The sequence below is a fragment of the Lutra lutra genome, chromosome 6, assembly GCF_902655055.1.
Source record: "Lutra lutra chromosome 6, mLutLut1.2, whole genome shotgun sequence".
Classification (NCBI taxonomy): Eukaryota; Metazoa; Chordata; class Mammalia; order Carnivora; family Mustelidae; genus Lutra; species Lutra lutra.
This window is the reverse complement of record NC_062283.1, coordinates 81,419,678-81,439,224: the sequence shown is the minus strand read 5'-3', so window position 1 is coordinate 81,439,224 and position 19,547 is coordinate 81,419,678. Positions and strand designations below refer to the sequence as shown.

The following is a 19,547-nucleotide window of genomic DNA, read 5'->3' as shown; positions in this document are numbered from 1 at the left end:
CAGAAACGATCTGACACCCACAAGAAAAAAAAATAGTATTTGGTTATGTTGCTGAGATTTATCACTGCCTCCCACTTATGAAAGCTTATGCCATTATTATTTTCTTTTAACTTTGGCTTTTATGAAATACTCACATCTATGACTGAGTTGATTTCGCCTGCAAGACGGTTGGCTTCATCAAGTATGTCATTGCCTTCTTTTAAAGTGTTCTCAGTTTGTTGTTGGCCACGTTCAATAGCCTCCTTCTTTTTCTGTAGTACAGTACGAACAAAACATCAAAACGCCCTTTGGACGAAACCCTATCTGGCCCGGTATTCCTTCCTCCGACTTCCTTGAGGGGACTAAACACAGGATTTGCAAACAAGGCATGTTGGGTTGACGATGAGGCTGGATGAGAATGATATCAACTACCTGGCTGGTCCTTCAAGAATTATTTTATTTATATGCCTATCTAGATACTTTCTTCCTCCCAGTGTGAGAAAGTCATCCAAGAGAAGAAAAGTTATGTGATGTTAGTTGAGGAATGAAGAACTATTTCTGAAGCAAGATGGACACCCATTTTAAACTCAAATGTAAGTACCAAATATAAATTCCTGAGCATGTGGTAGCACCCTGAATTACACTGGAACTAGACATTGCATTCCAGAATCAAGGTCCAAATGAGTACTTTGTGAGCATAAACACAAGCAGATTTAGTCTAGGGGAGTTCTGTAAAAATTGGAAGAAGTGAGACTTTTAAGGGAACTTAAGGGAAGTGATTTTCAAAAAAAGAGAAATGAACACATGGAAGAATAAATTTAATGGACTGTTCCATAAAAAGAGAGCAAGCTCTGATTTTTCCTTGATGCTGAGAGCTTGTCTCAAAACTACATGGAACCCATTCCTAGCCTAGAAGGGTAAAATCAACGAGAGAGAAATATTGTTATTTTTCTTTTGGAGCGTACCTTTGCCTCTTCTCTCTTTTTTTTTCCCTTGATACATCTCACTCCTCTCAATCACTTGTGCATTTAACAGCATCCATTTTAAAACGCTGTCATTTTATGTTTTTATATAGATAATAATGTTAGTTTTATATTCACTTATATCTCAAGATGTGCCAGGTCATTTATCAGGTTTTCTCATTAAATTCTACAATAACTCGTCAGTTCCTGTGTTTACCACCTTTTCAAATAATAGGAAACTGAACAAATGATTTGCTCAAGGTCACACTAACTATGCAGTAGAGGTTTGGACCCTGGTCTAGCTAATGATAAAGCCTGGGTCTTGGTGTATCAAAGCACGGTTTCTCCTATTATGGAAATCACTTGTCTTATTTGTGCTGGGACAGCACTGATTTCATATCTTCTTTTCCTGTCTCTTCACCAACCACCTCAATGGGCTACGAGCACACACATCTGGGTCTGACTTGTGACCCTCGTGGTGGCAATTCCCCCCTCCATGAGCTCTCCCCCAGTCCTTTGTCTTGTTTCTTCCTCCACACTCTGTTCCTGGTTACTTCTCTGACCACCTCTCTAAAATAGCAGTCATCCTCATCCCAATTATTTTCTACATGCCACAGCACAGTGATTACAAACTAGATGCCTGCACTAGCCTGCCTGAGACCGCATCCCAGCTCTGCCCATCCACCAGCTATGCAAAACTGGGGTGAGTTATTTAGCTTCATGTAAAATGCTTAGTCTCTCCTTTCTCCAATGTGGCCCATTGACCAGCAGGAGCAGCAACACCTGGAAGGGTATTAGAAAAACACGATCTGTCTTTTCAAGAACTACCAACTCACAATCTACATTTTAACAAGAACTCTAAGTGATCACAGCAAAATCTGAGAAGAACAGGCTTAGAACACTGCCTAGCACACAGTAAGCACAACGCAATTGCTTACTTATAATTATTTTGTTCTTTGTCTTAGCACTTTTATCTGAATTCTATTCTATAGGGTGGCCACAAACTATAGAAACATAGATAACGTTATTTTATTTTTTCTGTGGATTGAGCCATCTTGATTACTTCTTCTGGGAGTTGCTGAAAGCACTGTTACTTGATGAAAATCAGGGACACCAGTTCATCATAAGATGGAGGTACAGGATAGGAACCCGTGGAAATGCACAGCCTGTTGAACTGTACATAACTGAAGAAGCATAACATACTGAATATACCATACTATATCACTGAACATATTACTTAGTATATATAGTAATCCATGCTCCAGACTTTATGTCCATATTATATACTCATTGGTCTAGTGACTCTCTCCCTCACTATAATATAAATGCCATAAAGACAGTCTATATGTATCACTATACCTTCAGGACCTAGAAAAGTTTCCTCCATAAACATTTTTTGAATGAATAAATGAAATTAGAGTCCATTCTGGGACTTACTTGCACTGGTGACACTTGGATCATTCAGCTAGTCCCATCCCTGGCTAATTCAGAGCAAGTCTCACTATGCCGTTCTTATTCATGGACAACACAGGTAGGGGTACTCCTGGTGTTGCTGTTTACAAGTCATATCTTATCTTCCAAGGGTTTAACATTCTTTTCCCTAACTATCAATTTTAGCCCCTAGCTTTTATATGAACTGATTTAAAGTCATGCTATATTCTGACACTTGATAATCTTTTCAACTTCACTTGTTTGTATTCATGAATCAAGCTAATTTAAAATGCTGTTCCAATCGGAGGGGAGAATATTTCCACATATATGTTAGGTGAAGAGCTATACCCATTCTGATTTCAATTAAGTAGTGAATGAGAATCTTCCTAAAAGTTCTATTTGAGTCACTTTAGGGAACCAACTGTTATGCAAAGGTAAAAATGTGTTCTTTATCATCCTAAAGCAGAAATGATAATCCAGAGACCAGGGAGATTTCAGAGGTGGCTAATTTTCAAATTAGACACTAATGGAATCTAGCTCCGAACTATTTGGAGCTCCCAAATATTAATGAAAGTATTGATGCAACTTTTTTTTGTTTGTTTGTTTTGTTTTGTTTTATGGCACTTTATTCACTGGAAAAAAATTCTGTTCTGTCTTTGTGCCAGACACTATTGTTGCCCCAAGGGTACAGTGGGCAGGAAAGAAGTGTTCCTCATGGCTTGCCTGGAGGAGGGAGTAAATGAATGAGTGAATTAATATAGTAATATTTTAAAAATAATTCTGAGTGCCACAAAAGTAAATAAAGAGAGGGAATGGATAGAGATTGATTTAAGATAAGAAATACCTAAGGTAGGAAGCTTGAAGGAACAAAAAGGGAGTCCATGGATAAAGGGAATTCTTCTCCCAAAGAATGCTATAAGCATAAACTATTAAGTTTTTCCACTTAAGATCAAAGTTGATTATATTTCTACTTTTAACTTCTAATCAGATCTTAATTCATTCCAGAGCTCTCTAAATCTAAAACCTTTCTGAGTGTGGTAGAAGGATTAAGAATACACAGAAGTTTATTTCCCTGCCTGTCCAGCAACTAACTACTTTCTCTGAATCCTTCCTTTGGCAACCTTCTGATGATCGATTTGGGGACTGACTCTTGAGCATATGTTACCTCACAAAACTGAATGGCTCATAATTTCAGGGTCCACCAGGTGCACAGTCCCCTCTACCCTCTCTGCATCTCTGGAATTTCCCCTCTAAGCCTGTGCCCCTCTGGAAGGCTCCATTCAAAGTCTTCTATAATCCAAATGCTATTTCCAGAGCCATCTTCTACTACACACTTATGGAGCTGAGCAATGAATTTTATGGCTCTCTTTGACATTTTGTAGGATCACCTTGTGCTTCCAGAGTTCTGCATTTGGGCTCATGTGACTCCAACATTTCTCTTAGTCATTGCTATGACACCATCATTTTTGTGACTCTTTTGCAGATGCTCCTAGCCCATATTAATCACAGTATTATGTACTGTGAAAGGTTCAACTCCCTGAATTGTAAAGTATATGAGGCCAGGAATCATTCCTAGTCAATGTCAAACATCATGGTTACCAACAGCACCTTGCTGTGATAGATATGACAGATACTTAATATTACTACTGCCTACTTTCCTAACCTTATACCACACTATTTCCTAACACAAAACTAATTCTCCAGTTTATATAAACCACTCACACATTTTCCAAAATATAACTAATCTATGACCCCAATATTTCAATTGTTAATGATAGTTTCCAGGATAAGACCCAAATACCTTAACTTGATCTCAGAATGCACTTGGTCTTTCATGACTCAAGTTCTAGACCTTGTCTGTCTTCTCTGGCCCTCTATCCCTGATTTGTTCCCATGCAGTCTTCATTCTAGTCCTATCAATCCACTAGATTTTCCCCCAAATGTCTTATGTTTTCTTTCCCCACCCCCCATGTCTTTACAAATGGTTTTCCATATTCTTGGGATGTTCTCCTTTTATCTACCTTAACTAAGTAATGCTTTTCCTTCAAGACTCAGCACATTCATCATGTCCTCTGTGAAGCTCTCCTTAACCCACAGGTGATTTAGGTTCCCTTCCTTTGCTTACCTCTATGATAATTACTGTAGCGCATAAACAGTGACTTACTTATGTGTACCTCTCACTAAATACAAATCACCTGAAGCCATCAGAGATGGTGACTTATTCTTTATATCACTGGCTCTCAAACTTAAGGCTACATCCAAATTTTTGGAGGGATTTTTAAAACACAAGTTGTTGGGCTCCACTCCCAGTTTCTGAGTTGGTAGGTTTGGGATGGAGCTCAAGAATTTGCATTTTTAACGTTTCTAGCTGATGTTCACCTTACAGTTCTAAGGACCACACCATAAGGACCAGTCTTTGATATAATCAATTTTTATGTTTGGCACATTTCTTGAACTTGTAGGGGCTTAATAAGCCTTTTTAATTAAAAAAATGCTTATTTCCTTAAAATAAAAAAATAACTTTTTTTTAGATTATTTATTTATTTATTTGACAGACAGAAATCAGAAGTAGGCAGAGAGGCAGGCAGAGAGAGAGGAGGAAGCAGTCTCCCCGCTGAGCAGAGAGTCTGATGCGGGGCTCCATCCCAGGACCTTGGGATCATGACCTGAGCTGAAGGCAGAGGCTTTAACCCACTGAGCCACCCAGGTGCCCCAAAATAAAAAAATAACTTTTGATCTGGGCCTTAACTGTAGCACCTTCTTTATGAACATAGGCACAAGGCACTTATCTATTCAAATACACTGTAACCATCATTTGACTGAATAATAAGCTGTATCAGTTACTCTCAAACCAGTATGCACAATGGATTAACCTATGGAGATTTTTAGAATATGAACCCTGGACTACAGCCCAGACTAACCAAAAGACATATTCCATAGGAGCTCAGGGAACCTGCCTTTGAACACACTTTTCATGTGATTCTCAGCTAGCTGGTCTACCAGGTAAGCAACCTAATCAGCCCTTGCAATCTTAAGTAAGCTGTGTCTTACTCATGGTCATTTAGTCAGTTTTTCTATTTACTCCAGTAAGTTTTTAACAAGCCTTTAGTTAAGCATGACACACAAAATGAAAATACAGAAAGGACTGCTTAGAATCCATTGCAACACTGACTACATAAGCTCCAGGCATCTCTAGGGGTGCCCAAGAATGATGGCTCCTGGTTTTAAACATCACTAAAAGGAAGGAGTAGCTGAAAGGACCATTTACTGAGCCACTATAACTCTTCTTGAAATACTTCCCAAATGCTTATTATGCTTTCCACATAGGTAATTTTAATTTCTTAAACTGTTGCCATAAAATGGAGAGGTGCACCTCTGGGTAAGTTACACCACTGGTGTGTCACCGAGCAGGATGAATCATGCCGGTGCTGGGGACATGACAGTAGCCCAGCATCCTGCCTTACAAGATGGTACTTTTTCTTTAATATTTCCAGCATGTCAGTCAACTCCAAATTGGTTAAGATTAGATACTTCAGTCAAGAAAAAAGTGAACCTTCTTAATCTTCCATCACAATGACAAGGATAAATCCCAGAAGAGGGACTAAGAAAAAACACTTAAAAAAATTAACTCATCAGGGTGCCTGGGTGGTGCAGTCAGTTGAGCATCTGCCTTTAGCTCAGGTCATGATCTCAGGGTCCTGGGATAGAGTTCCACATCTGGCTCTCTGATCATCGGGGAGCTTGCTTCTCCCTCTCCCTCTGACCCTCCTCTCAGCAAATACATAAACAAAATCTTTAATCTTTTACTTTTTAATCTAAAGGAAAATGGAAAGAAATGAGGAGATGAAAAGAAATCCAGATTTGCTCTATTCAACTGCCATTCAATAACATTTTTGAGCATAATAAATGCCAGAGAGTATTCATTTATAGTTGAGGGTGAGATGATACACTAGAAGAGATAGAGGTCTGCTGCTGTTTTCAGATCTTTTGGGGTTAAACACTTTGTAAACAGCCAAGGTAGATTTGTTCCTGGAGAGAAATTGTTGCTGTTATTTCAATACCAAATACAGGTTGTACCATCAAATGTGCTGAATTAACTCTCGGGAAAAGTGCTCAATTTGCCACGTCAAGTATTAAGGACAGAAAGAAGGGAGGGAGGAAGGAAGGACGATAAAGAAAGGGATGGAGGGAGGGAGGGAAGAAGAGAAGGAAGAATCTATTTTAGTTCCAGCCTCCTCAGTTTTCTAAAAAAGGCAGAAGCTGCCCATCATTTCTTGAGGAGAGAATTACCTCTTGTCTGTGAGGAAAAAGAGAGAAAAATCACTCAGACTTGATCTGTTCGTGGTAGTCCCTTTTAAAATTTCAATTGCATAGAACACATTACAAAGAAAAAGAGAACCAAAATCTTCCCAAACACTGGACTCTCCATGTGCCAGATTCCATTAGGGAATACTTGGTACTTTTGTGACCGATGGCAGCTAGATGTTTAAACAATGGTGCGTGGGCTACCAAATCATATGAGGTCAGTACTCAGAGATACCTTGGGTGTGCTCTAGCATAATGCACTCTTTGGGTAGCTTGAAGACTGAAGCTTTGAGAATTCAGTTGCCTTGCCCAAGATGTATTTCTAGAAAGTGACAAGTTGTCATTAAGATCAAGGTCCCATTGTATCACACTGTCCTCAGAATCTTTAATATTTTGTTATCTAAATTTTATCTGATTCCATGGAAATGGTCATTGAATTTTCTTGAAAAAAAGATCATTACCTGTTCTGCTCTTTAGAAGTCTCCTTTCAGAGTTGTTCTTGATTTGGGTAAATATGCATCAACTTGACTAATCAGCCATGTTCAGCCCCCAACCCTCTACCCCATCCCTACAGATTCAGGTGAGAATCTCTAAGACTCACCTCCAAAGCAGTCATGTTTTTCTGGTTGGCTGCAGATAAGCGATTAGCCTCTCTGATTTTCTCCATGGCTTCTTTCAACAGGTCCCAAGCATCATCAACTTTGTCTTTGTAGTCTGCCAATATCGTCTGGAGACCCTTCTCCATTTCCTCGTTTTTCCCTTGGGACTCTCCAAATAACTTCTTCACTTTCTTCAGAAGGCCTTCAGCAGCTCTGCAAGCAGCCCAGCCCAATAACAGACAATAAGCCCTTGTCACTGCCTCACGGTTTATTGGTATTAAAACTGTGTTACAAAAAGAGGTTAACATTCAAAGAACAGAAAAATAAGACAGTATTTAAAGCAGACTGACTATACTAAATCAAGATGAAAATGGATACCTGAAAAGTGGTAAGACCATTTATAATTAATATTAAAGCACAAAAATATACACATTTAAAATGTATTAGTAATATAGCATTTTCAATTTGAAAGAGTCACGTTTTTCTCATAATCTGACTGATAAATTTTATGATCCACTTCACATACCCCTGCCCAAAAAAGCCCCCAGTATCACCACAGTGATATATTTTCTCCATTACTTTGAATATAAGGTATGAACATTGATATATTTGTTTAGAAATTGTGAACAGAACTATTCTTGACGTGCTAATACAATATCATGATGTTGATCTATTTTTCTTTTTTCTTTCAGCTGAGTGATCTGGGAGTTTCCTGATTTTAACTTAATCGTTTTCCTAAAGTGATAATATTCTGAGCCTTTAAAAAAAAGACCAAACACTTGGATAACAGTAGTTCTCAAGCTAACCGTCATCACCATCCCCGACGACATACTTGCCAAAACAGATTGCTTGGTCCCATCCCCAAATCTCTGGATTGGGTAGGTCTGGGGTGGAGTTTAATAATTTATATGTCTAGGGGCACCTGGGTGGCTCAGTGGGTTAAGTGTCTGCCTTTGGCTGGGTCATGATCCCAGCATCCCGGGATAGAGCCCCACATCTGGCTCCCTGCTCACAGGAAAGGTTGCTTCTCCTTCTCCCTCTTCCTGCTGCTCCTCCTGCTATACTCTCTCTCTCTCTCAAATAAAGAAATAAAATCTTTATAAAAATAATTTATATGTGTAACAAGTTCTCAAGTGTTGCTGATATTATTCATAATATATGTAATATATCATTTAAGTATTAATATCATCACTTTGAATTTAGGTGACTATAAAAATAAACAGCTATTTTTTTATTGAATGTATGGTCACATAATTCATCTGCATTAGTAAAATCGCAATTATTATTCCCAATCTCAAATTTTCAGCCCTAAATTCAAAGTAGTAGGCATTTATTATTTGATGACTCTTCTATTCAGCATTTCCTAAAATGACAAAATGCACAAAATGGATTGCTAAATTCACAACTTTATTTATCCAGAGATATTTTCATTAAAACAATAACAACAAAAAACTATTGATGGTTTAGAAGTCCCTAACGCAAGTGATTAATAAAGCAAGTCCTAGTTATGGAAGGGAAGCACCAGAAAAGATCATTTATTTAATTGTTTAAATATAGGAAAACATGCTTTTAATCCATTTTAGAGCAAGATAAATAATAACTAAGTGAAAAATAATGAAGTCTCTTCTACTCATAAGTGTGATGAAAATTTTAGAAAACTGTTAGCAATCTGGAAAGCTCACTGTATCAAATGAAAAAATAATAAAGCATCTACTCACACTAACTCATCTTCAGCAATTTCCTTTTGTTTGTCTAGATTTTTCCTTCTCAGTTCTGCCATCATCTGATCAATCTCTTTCTGAAGTGCTTGCAAATTTCTCTCAAAGCCCTTGTCTTGAGTTCCGAAAGTTTCATTTAGTCTTATAGCTTTTTCATTTACAGCTGCAGGGGGTAAGACAAATTTTGTAAATTAGTAAACAAAAGTGCCACACGCAAAAATGGCAGCAAGCATCTGCTCTTCCCCACGATCTCCAAATGAAATGTAGTTTGCCACGGGTGTTCCTGCTGGGAACAGAGAGGTAGTTAATAATGATCCATAACAAACAGGGAAAGGTGACATATTTGTCCAATTATATTTCTTTTGTGGGGCACAGTAATTGAAGCATGGTGTTTCTATCTCACAAGGAAAAACATGCTAATAAAGAAATGGCCCAAACCTTTTTCAAGTAAGAGGTAAACAATGAGACACAAAGCCTACCCCTTGGAAGATGAAAACACAAGGTCTGTGCTACTGCTAAGACACAATCATATTCAGTCAATTTGCAAATACCGAGCACAGAAAAACCTCTCAGGGATGAGGTCTCTGGAAACAAACCTACCCTCGCTCTTCCACACCGTTCTGTTTAAAGGAATGAGGGAGGAAGCACTGGACTTGGGATGAGGGTTATACATTAGGGCTCAAAGCTACCTTCTAGCCATCACATTCATTGTAAGAGTCTGTGTTTGTTGTGCATTGAATAAAGAAAGCTTCAAACTGGGCTCTTCAGAATTTAAGGATTCTTTAGGTGCTTCAGGTATTCTACAAACAATGTCTATTCTGTCAAGTATCTATCTGACAGGTTAGCATTCTGGGCAAGTTTCATTTGAAAAAAGAATTCTATTTCAAATAAAAGTCAGAAAAACTGGTGAGTTGAAACATTTATGCAATTCTACCACTGGTTTTAGGCCAACTTCTCCAGAAGTGTGTTTTATGATGCATTAACTTAACAAGGTGAGGGGAAGTGTTTTCTCAAACTCTCGTGTGCCAATCGTTATCTCTGTAATATCACCCGTGAATGTACTTAGAATAAGGCCCTGCGTTGGCCAAGAGACATTTTCTATTACAACATGCTATATCCTAAGATATCATTCAGGGCATAAGGAATACTGAAAATTCACTTCTACTCTTGGAGAAACTTTTCTGATTAGCACTGGTTGAAGCTGTTCCAAGGGTAGTTATTCCAGGTTCCTTTAACAGGTGCATACTGGCTGAACAGAGCCACCATGAAGGGTGTGACACAGTGGTTCTGAACTGTGGTCCCCAAATAAGCAGCATCAGCCTCACCAGGGAACTTACTAGAAATGGAGATTCTCAGGCCCTACCTCAGACCTATTGACCTAAAAATTCTAGGGGTAAGGGTCTAGCAATCCTTGGTTTAACAAGTCCTCCAGTGGCTTCTCTATACTAGAGTTTGAAAATCATGGTTTAGAAGAAGGAATTGGGTTTCAATCTTGAATTTTACCCTTCCCAAAATGCATGTTTCAAATTCTCTTTTCATGATTAAGGTATTTGGTTAGAAAGTTGCTGCCATCAACCACTTATTCTGACAGCCATAATCCAATCTGCAGAACAATTTAAATAAGCTGTTTTAGAGAAAAAACATGGCCACTCCTAGCCCTCTGGTAGAAATTTTTGCTCAGGTGCCATATTCCTAGAAGTTAGGGAGGCTAGTTTGCTCTTTGTCAACTCCTTAATAGTCCTACTTTGACACACACCAAAGAACCTTCTCAAGATTTCACCACTGCAGTTGCTAAGTTATCACTTAGGCTGCATTGTGTTTCTTAAGGAACAACAGTGATGATGGACTGATTAACTGCAAAGCTCCTTGATCCAGTAGACTTTGTGAGAACTATAGCAGAATGCTAATTATTAAAATGTAAGGTTTATACTTCTTAGATTTCAGGAAAGGTGGTAGAAGTATGTTGATTTTAACTAATTGTATCATATAACTAAACACTGACTTCATTTGCATTCATAAATCCCACTTTTCAAATTGTTAAAGGTATAGGTTTTTTTTAATTAAGCGAATATATAAATGAGCTTTGATTAGAAATATTTTTTGAAATTTGATTCAATATAGGTCCTGGGCCTACATGTTCCTTTTTCTCTTATAAAGTGAGTATATAAAAGAACTTTGATTAGAGATATTTTTTGAAATTTGATTGAATTTAGGTCCTGGGCCTGCATAGTTCTAAGGGGGTAATGTGAGAGATACAGACTCACTTGCGGTCTAGTCTCAAAACTAAACTTCTTCAGAGAAGAAATTGCTGGAAAAAGAATAAGAGAGAGGAAAGGAAAGGAAAAGAATAAGATGGCTGTACCTTTTGAAACATAAGCATCATGTTTTCAAAAATAAAAGTACTATATAAGCAACTAGAAGAAATTATTAAGCCACACAAAAATGATGTTAGCAAAATGATACTGAATTAAAAAAGCATCATTTTAGTAAGAGAGATGTGATTGCTCCCCTACTTTTATATTAATTTGGAAATTCTCTGAATATTTTAAACTGAAGATGAACATGTCAGTCTTTTAGATTCAAAGGTATACACTATCAGCTCAGTACATGTTCATCAGAATTTAAAATAATTATGACATTAATATAGCTCTGAAATTTACTTATTTCTACTTTATTTCAGAGAAAATTTTAAGTAGTTTTTTTTTAATAAAGATTTTTTTATTTATTTGACAGAGAGAGATCACAAGTAGGCAGAGAGAGGCAGAGAGAGAGGAAGGGAAGCAGGCTCCCTGCCTAGCAGAGAGCCCGATGTGGGGCTCGATCCCAGGACCCTGGGATCATGACCTGAGCCGAAGGCAGAGGCTTTAACCCACTGAGCCACCCAGGTGCCCCTAAGTAGTTTTGAAATATCTTTAAAAACAAGATAAAATTAACATAAAAGGAGATGAAGTAAAGATAAAAAATAATGTAAACCCAAAGACATATTAATAGTATCTCAGTAACCAAAGCATAGAAGAGAATTTAAAAGGGATACTTAAGACATATACAGTATCTGTAACAAACAAATACATTAATCCATCAGAAGAAACAAAGTTGTTTTTCATACTGAACCAAAAAAATATCCTCTGATGGATAAATTCATCATGAATGACAAATACTACTATGACCTGAGAAACAGGAAAGGTGTCTAGCATTTATTAAGTCCTAGTATATCTCAATACATATGATAATACTATGAGTTGTTTTTATGCATACATACGTGTGTGTGTGTGTTCACTCATTAATTCTATTAGTTCATGGAACAAAATATAGAGTATTTGTGATCTAATCTGGAGTCATACCAAAGTAGATTTTAAAAATTATAGGGAGGGACGCCTGGGTGGCTCAGTGGGTTAAGCCACTGCCTTCGGCTCAGGTCATGATCCTGGGGTCCTGGAATCGAGTCCCACATCGGGCTCCTTGCTCAGCAGGGAGCCTGCTTCCTCCTCTCTCTCTGCCTGCCTCTCTGCCTGTGTGTACTCTCTCTCTCTGGCAAATAAATAAAATCTTTAAAAAAAATTATAGGGAGATTAGAATGCCTTAGATTAATAGACCTTGATAATCTATGAAGAGATCATTACTTATAATGGAAGATGGAGGGAGTAAGGTATCCCATCTATCTAAAAATAAAACTAGACAAATGCCAGGCGAACACATTCATTTTTCCCACAGCAATTTATTGTCACGAATAAAACCTAAAAGTACTGATACTATCCCCAATTAGTGTAGTTCTAAGAGAAAAAAAATGGTGTGGTTATGTTGTATAACCCACTCATGGCTTTTGGGGAGTTTTCTTTTAAAAAATCTCCTGAACTGCCAAGACTTGTACATATAAACATCTCAGTCAGGGTTTCATTTGCCTCTGGCATATTCAGATTTAAACATTCAGGAAATTTTAACAGTTGGATTAGTTTTGCTAAAGTTCTTTTATAAAGGGCTGTGCATATCATGTGTGTTACCATTTACATCAGTAGCTGCCAGAAGAAGGGAGCAATGTCCACATTTCTCCCTGGTACAGGAGCACAACTATCCCACATGGACCTTTATATAAATTAGGAAAAAGTTTTCCTGTCTGGACAGACACAACCAGGCTGCCTGACAGATGCACAATTTAGAGAAGGGAGACACCTTTGATGATACCTAACCCTTTTCTCTAATGGATGGACTGTGGGTGGTGAGCAAAACCTGGATGAAATCCCATCTCCACCTGCCCCCTCCTGGTGCCTTCGTGCAGTGCACAGACTGGATAGTGGGTACATGGCAGAGTGAACCCATGAGCAGTGCTGATGCTAGAGTCTATGGAAAACATGGCCCAGCATTTATCCTTAAGCATGGATACTTTTTTAAAAATTTTATTTTATAAACATACAATGCATTTTTATCCCCAGGGGTACAGGTCTGTGAATCGCCAGGTTTACACACTTCACAGCACTTACCATAGCACATATCCTCCCCAATGTCCATAACCCCACCGCTCTCTCCTGGCCCCCTCCCCCCAGCAACCCTCAATTTGTTTTGTGAGATTAAGAGTCACTTATGGTTTGTCTGTCTCCCAATCCCATCTTGTTTCATTTATTCTTTTCCTACCCCCCAAACCCACCACGTTGCATCTCCACTTCCTCATATAAGGGAGATCACATGACAGTTGTCTTTCTCCGATTGACTTATTTCGCTAAGCATAATACCCTCTAGTTCTATCCACGTCATCACAATGGCAAGATTTCATTTCTTTTGATGGCTGCATAGTATTCCATTGTGTATATATACCACATCTTCTTCATCCATTCATCTGTTGATGGTCATCTAGACTCTTTCCATAGTCTGCTATTGTGAACATTGCTGCTATAAACATTTGGGTGAATGTGCCCCTTTGGATCACTACATTTGTATCTTTGGGGTAAATACCCAGCAGTGCAATTGCTGGGTCAGAGGGTAGTTCTATTTTCAACTTTTTGAGGAACCTCCATGCTGTTTTCCAGAGTGGTTGCACCAGCTTGCACTCCCACCAACAGTGTAGGAGGGTTCCCCTTTCTCTGCATCCTCGCCAGCCTCTGTCATTTCCTGACTTGTTAATTTTAGCCATTCTGACTGGTGTGAGGTGGTATCTCATTGTGGTTTTGATTTGTATTTCTCTGATGCCGAGTGATGTGGAGCACTTTTTCATGTGTCTGTTGGCCATCTGGATGTCTTCTTTGCAGAAATGTCTGTTCATGTCCTCTGCCTATTTCTTGATTGGATTATTTGTTCTTTGGGTATTGAGTTTGACAGGTTCTTTATAGATTTTGGATACCAGCCCTTTATCTGATATGCCATTTGCAAATATCTTCTCCCATTCTGTCAGTTGTCTTTTGGTTTTGTTAACTGTTTCCTTTGCTGTGCAAAAGCTTTTGATCTTGATGAAATCCCAATAGTTCATTTTTGCCCTTGCTTCCCTTGCCTTTGGTGATGTTCCCAGGAAGAAGTTGCTGTGGCTGAGGTCAAAGAGGTTGCTGCCTGTGTTCTCCTCAAGGATTTTGATGGATTCCTTTCTCACCTTGAGGTCCTTCATCCACTTTGAGTCTATTTTCGTGTGTGGTGTAAGGAAATGGTCCAATTTCATTTTTCTGCATGTGGCTGTCCAATTTTCCCAACACCATTTGTTGAACAGACTGTCTTTTTTCCATTGGATATTCTTTCCTGCTTTGTCGAAGATGAGATGACCATAGAGTTGAGGGTCTATTTCTGGGCTCTCTATTCTGTTCCATTGATCTATGTGTCTGTTTTTGTGCCAGTACCATACTGTCTTGATGATGACAGCTTTGTAATAGAGTTTGAGGTCCGGAATTGTGGTGCCACCAACCTCATCTTTCTTTTTCAATATTTCTTTGGCTATTTGAGGTCTTTTCTGGTTCCATATAAATTTTAGGATTATTTGTTCCATTTCTTTGAAAAAAAATGGATGGGATTTTGATAGGGATTGCATTAAATGTGTAGATTGCTTTGGGCAGCATAGACATTTTCACAATATTTATTCTTCCAATCCAGGAGCATGGAACCTTTTTCCATTTCCTTGTGTCTTCCTCAATTTCTTTCATGAGTGCTTTATAGTTTTCTGAGTATAGATTCTTTGCCTCTTTGGTTAGGTTTACTCCCAGGTATCTTATGGTTTGGGGTGCAACTGTAAAAGGGATTGACTCCTTAATTTCTCTTTCTTCTGTCTTGCTGTTGGTGTAGAGAAATGCAACTGATTTCTGTGCATTGATTTTATATCCTGACACTTTACTGAATTCCTGTACAAGTTCTAGCAGTTTTGGAGTGGAGTCTTTTGGGTTTTCCACATGTAATATCATATCATCTGCAAAAAGTGATAGTTTGACTTCTTCTTTGCCGATTTAGATGCCTTTAATTTCTTTTTGTTGTCTGATTGCTGAGGCTGATTGCTAGGACTTCTAGTACTATGTTGAATAGCAGTGGTGATAAAGGACATCCCTGCCATTTTCCTGAACTTAGCGGAAAAGCTTTCAGTTTTTCTCCATTGAGAATGATATATGTGGTGGGTTTTTCATAGATGGCTTTGATGATATTGAGGTATGTGCCGTCTATCCCTACACTTTGAAGAGTTTTGATCAGGAAGGGATGCTGTACTTTGTCAAATGCTTTTTCAGCATTTATGGAGAGTATCATATGGTTCTTGCTCTTTCTTTTATTAATGTGTTGTATCACATTGATTGATTTGCAGATGTTGAACCAACCTTGTAGCCCTGGAATAAATCCCACTTGGTTGTGGTGAGTAATCCTTTAAATGTATTGTTGAATCCTATTGGCTAGTATTTTGGTGAGAATTTTTGCATCTGTGTTCATCAAGGATATTGGTCTGTAATTCTCTTTTTTGATGGGATTCTTGTCTGGTTTTGGGATCAAGGTGATGCTGGCCTCATAAAATGAGTTTGGAAGTTTTCCTTCCATTTCTATTTTTTGGAACAGTTTCAGGAGAATAAGTATCAATTCTTCTTTAAAAGTTTGGTAGAATTCCCCTAAGAAGCCATCTGGCCCTGGGCTTTTGTTTGTTTGGAGATTTTTGAGGACTGTTTCAATCTCCTTACTGGTTATAGGTCTGTTCAGGTTTTCTATTTCTTCCTGGTTCAGTTGTGGTAGTTTATATGTCTTCAGGAATGCATCCAATTCTTCCAGATTGTCAAATTTGTTGCCATAGAGTTGTTCCTAATATGTTCTTATAATTGTTTGTGTTTCTTTGGTGTTGGTTATGATCTCTCCTCTTTCATTCATGATTTTATTTATTTTCATTCTTTCTCTTTGCTTTTTGGTAAGTCTGGCCAGGGGTTTATCAATCTTATTAATTCTTTCAAAGAACCAGCTCCTAGTTTCACTGATTTGTTCTATTGTTTTTTTGGTTTCTATTTAATTGATTTCTGCTCTGATCTTTATGATTTCTCTCCTCCTGCTGGGGTTAGGCTTTCTTTGTTGTTCTTTCTCTAGCTCCTTTAGGTGTAGGGTTAGGTTGTGTATTTGAGACCTTTCTTGTTTCTTGAGAAAGGCTTGTATCACTATATATTTTCCTCTCAGGACTGCCCTTGCTGTGTCCCACAGATTTTGAACCATTGTGTTTTCATTATCATTTGTTTCCATGAATTTTTTCAATTCTTCTTTAATTTCCTGGTTGACCCATTCATTCTTTAGAAGGATGCTGTTTAGTCTCCACGTATTTGGGTTCTTTCCAAATTTCCTCTTGTGATTGAGTTCTAGCTTCAGAGCATTGTTGTCTGAAAATATGCAGGGAATGATCCCAATCTTTTGATACCGTTTGAGACCTGATTTGTGACCCAGGATGTGATCTATTCTGGAGAATGTTCCATGTGCACTCGAGAAGAATGTGTATTCTGTTGCTTTGGGATGAAATGTTCTGAATGTATCTGTGATGTTCATCTGGCCCAGTGTGTCATTTAAGGCCTTTATTTCCTTGTTGATCTTTTGCTTGGATGATCTGTCCATTTCAGTGAGGGGAGTGTTAAAGTCCCCTACTATTATTGTATTATTGTTGATGTGTTTCTTTGACTTTGTTATTAATTGGTTCATTTAGTTGGCTGCTCCCATGTTAGGGGCATAGATATTTAAGATTGTTAGATCTTCTTGTTGGACAGACCCTTTGATTATGATATAGTGTCCTTCCTAATCTCTTCTTATAGTCTTTGGCTTAAAGTCTAATTGATCTGATATAAGGATTGCCACGCCAGCATTCTTCTGATGTCCATTAGCATGGTAAATTGTTTTCCTCCCCCTCATTTTAAATCTGGAGGTGTCTTCGGATCTAAAATGAGTTTCTTGTAGGCAGCATATTGATGAGTTTTGTTTTTTTATCCATTCTGATACCCTGTGTCTTTTGATTGGGGCATTTAGCCTGTTAACATTCAGGGTAACTATTGAGAGATAGGAGTTTAGTTCCATTGTATTGCCTGTAAGGTGACTGTTACTGTATATTGTCTGTTCCTTTCTGATCTACTACTTTTAGGATCTCTCTTTGCTTAGAAGACCCCTTTCAATATTTCCTGTAGAGCTAGTTTGGTGTTTGCAAATTCTTTCAGTTTTTGTTTGTCCTGGAAGCTTTTAATCTCGCCTTCTATTTTCAATGATAGCCTAGCTGGATATAGTGTTCTTGGCTGCATGTTTTTCCTCGTTTAATGCTCTGAATATATCATGCCAGTTCTTTCTGGATTGCCAGGTCTCTGTGGATAAGTCTGCTGCCAATCTAATATTTTACCATTGTATGTTACAGACTTTTTTTCCTGGGCTGCTTTCAGGATTTTCTCTTTGTCACTAAGACTTGTAAATTTTACTATTAGGTGACGGGGTGTGGACCTATTCTTACTGATTTTGAGGGGGGTTCTCTGCACCTCCTGGATTTTGATGCTTGTTCCCTTTGCCATATTAGGGAAATTCTCTCCAATAATTCTCTCCAATATACCTTCTGCTCCCCGCTCTCTTTCTTCTTCTTCTGGAATCCCAAGTATTCTAATGTTTCGTCTTATGGTGTCACTTATCTCTCGAATTCTCCCCTCGTGTTCCAGTATTTGTTTGTCTCTCTTTTGCTCAGCTTCTTTATTCTCTGCCATTTGGTCTTCTATATCACTAATTCTTTCTTCTGCCTCATTTATCCTAGCAGTAAGAGCCTCCATTTTTTATTGCACCTCATTAATAGCTTTTTTTTATTTCAACTTGGTTAGATTTTAGTTCTTTTATTTCTCCAGAAAGGGCTTTTATCTCTCCAGAGAGGGTTTCTCTAATATCTTCCATGTCTTTTTTGAGCCCATCTAGAACTTTGTGAATCGTCATTCTGAACTCTAGATCTGACATATTACCAGTGTATGTATTGATTAGATCCCTAGCCTTCGGTATTGCCTCTTGTTCTTTTTTTGGTGGTGAGATTTTCCACCTTGTCATTTTGTCCAAATAAGAATATATGAAGGAGCAAATAAAATACTAAAACGGTGGCAAAGTCCCTAGGAAAATGCGCTTTAGCCAAATCAGAAGAGACCCCAAATCATGGGGGGGAGAAAGGGGATAAAAAGAAGTTCAGAAAAAATAAATTAAAAAAAAAAAAAAAGAAAACAAATTAAAAAAAATATATATATACATATATATATATATTTATTAGATTGGTGACTAGAACAGGGTCACCCATTTAATTTTGGGAGTATTTTGGTCTCTTAGAAGAAACTACCTCCCAAAATTTTAAAGAATGAAAAATATATATAAGGGTAAACACAATGAAGGGATGGAATATGCCTATAAAGATGAAAAAAAAATTTTTTTTTAATTTCTAAAAAAAAGTAGTTGATAAAGTAAGTTGGTTGGGAGAATAAAGAAAAAGAAAGTGGAGAGATTTTGCTGAGGCTGGAGACTAGAACAAGCCTGGAGCTAGATTTAGGGCATATTTTGATCTATTAGAAGACGTTGGACCCCAAATTTTTTAGAAGAAAAAACCCCATGTGTATACAAAAAATAAAGTTAGATACAATAAAGGATAAAATATGACTATAATAATGAAGGTTCAAGAAAGATTATTATTTGTTTTAATGAAAGGTATTGTTAAGATAAACCAATTAAAAATGTTAAAAGAGGAAAGGGTAAAAGTTAAAAAAATGTTTAGAAGAAGAAAAATAAATTAAATTAAAAAAAATTAAATTAACTGCAAGACTAAGGAATCATGGGGAGAAAGCCATGAACTCCAAGCTTTGCTTTCTCCTCCTCTGGGATTCTGCTGTTCTCCTTGGTACATGAACTTGGTCTTGGTTGAATTTCTTGTTGATCTTCTGGGGGAGGGGCCTGTTGTAGTGATTCTCAAGTGTCTTTGCCCCAGGCGGAATTGCATGGCTCTTACCAGGGGCCAGGCTAAGTAATCTGCTTGGGTTTGCTTTCTGTAGCTTTTGTTCCCTGAACACTTTCTGTAGATTCTGGAGGACAGGAATGAAAATGGCGGCCTCCCAATCTCCGGCCCAGAGAAGCTGAGAGCTTGGGGC

The 19,547-nt window shown here is 37.9% G+C and overlaps 1 protein-coding gene across 1 annotated transcript in view; it reads right to left on the bottom strand.

Moving 5' to 3' along the window:
* LAMA2 (laminin subunit alpha 2) overlaps nt 1-19,547 on the bottom strand; it is a 672,905-nt gene that overhangs the window by 116,333 nt on the left and 537,025 nt on the right. The window contains 3 exon segments of the mRNA XM_047732179.1: nt 135-251; nt 7,279-7,489; nt 8,995-9,157. Of these exon segments, the coding sequence (XP_047588135.1) occupies nt 135-251; nt 7,279-7,489; nt 8,995-9,157 (491 nt within the window).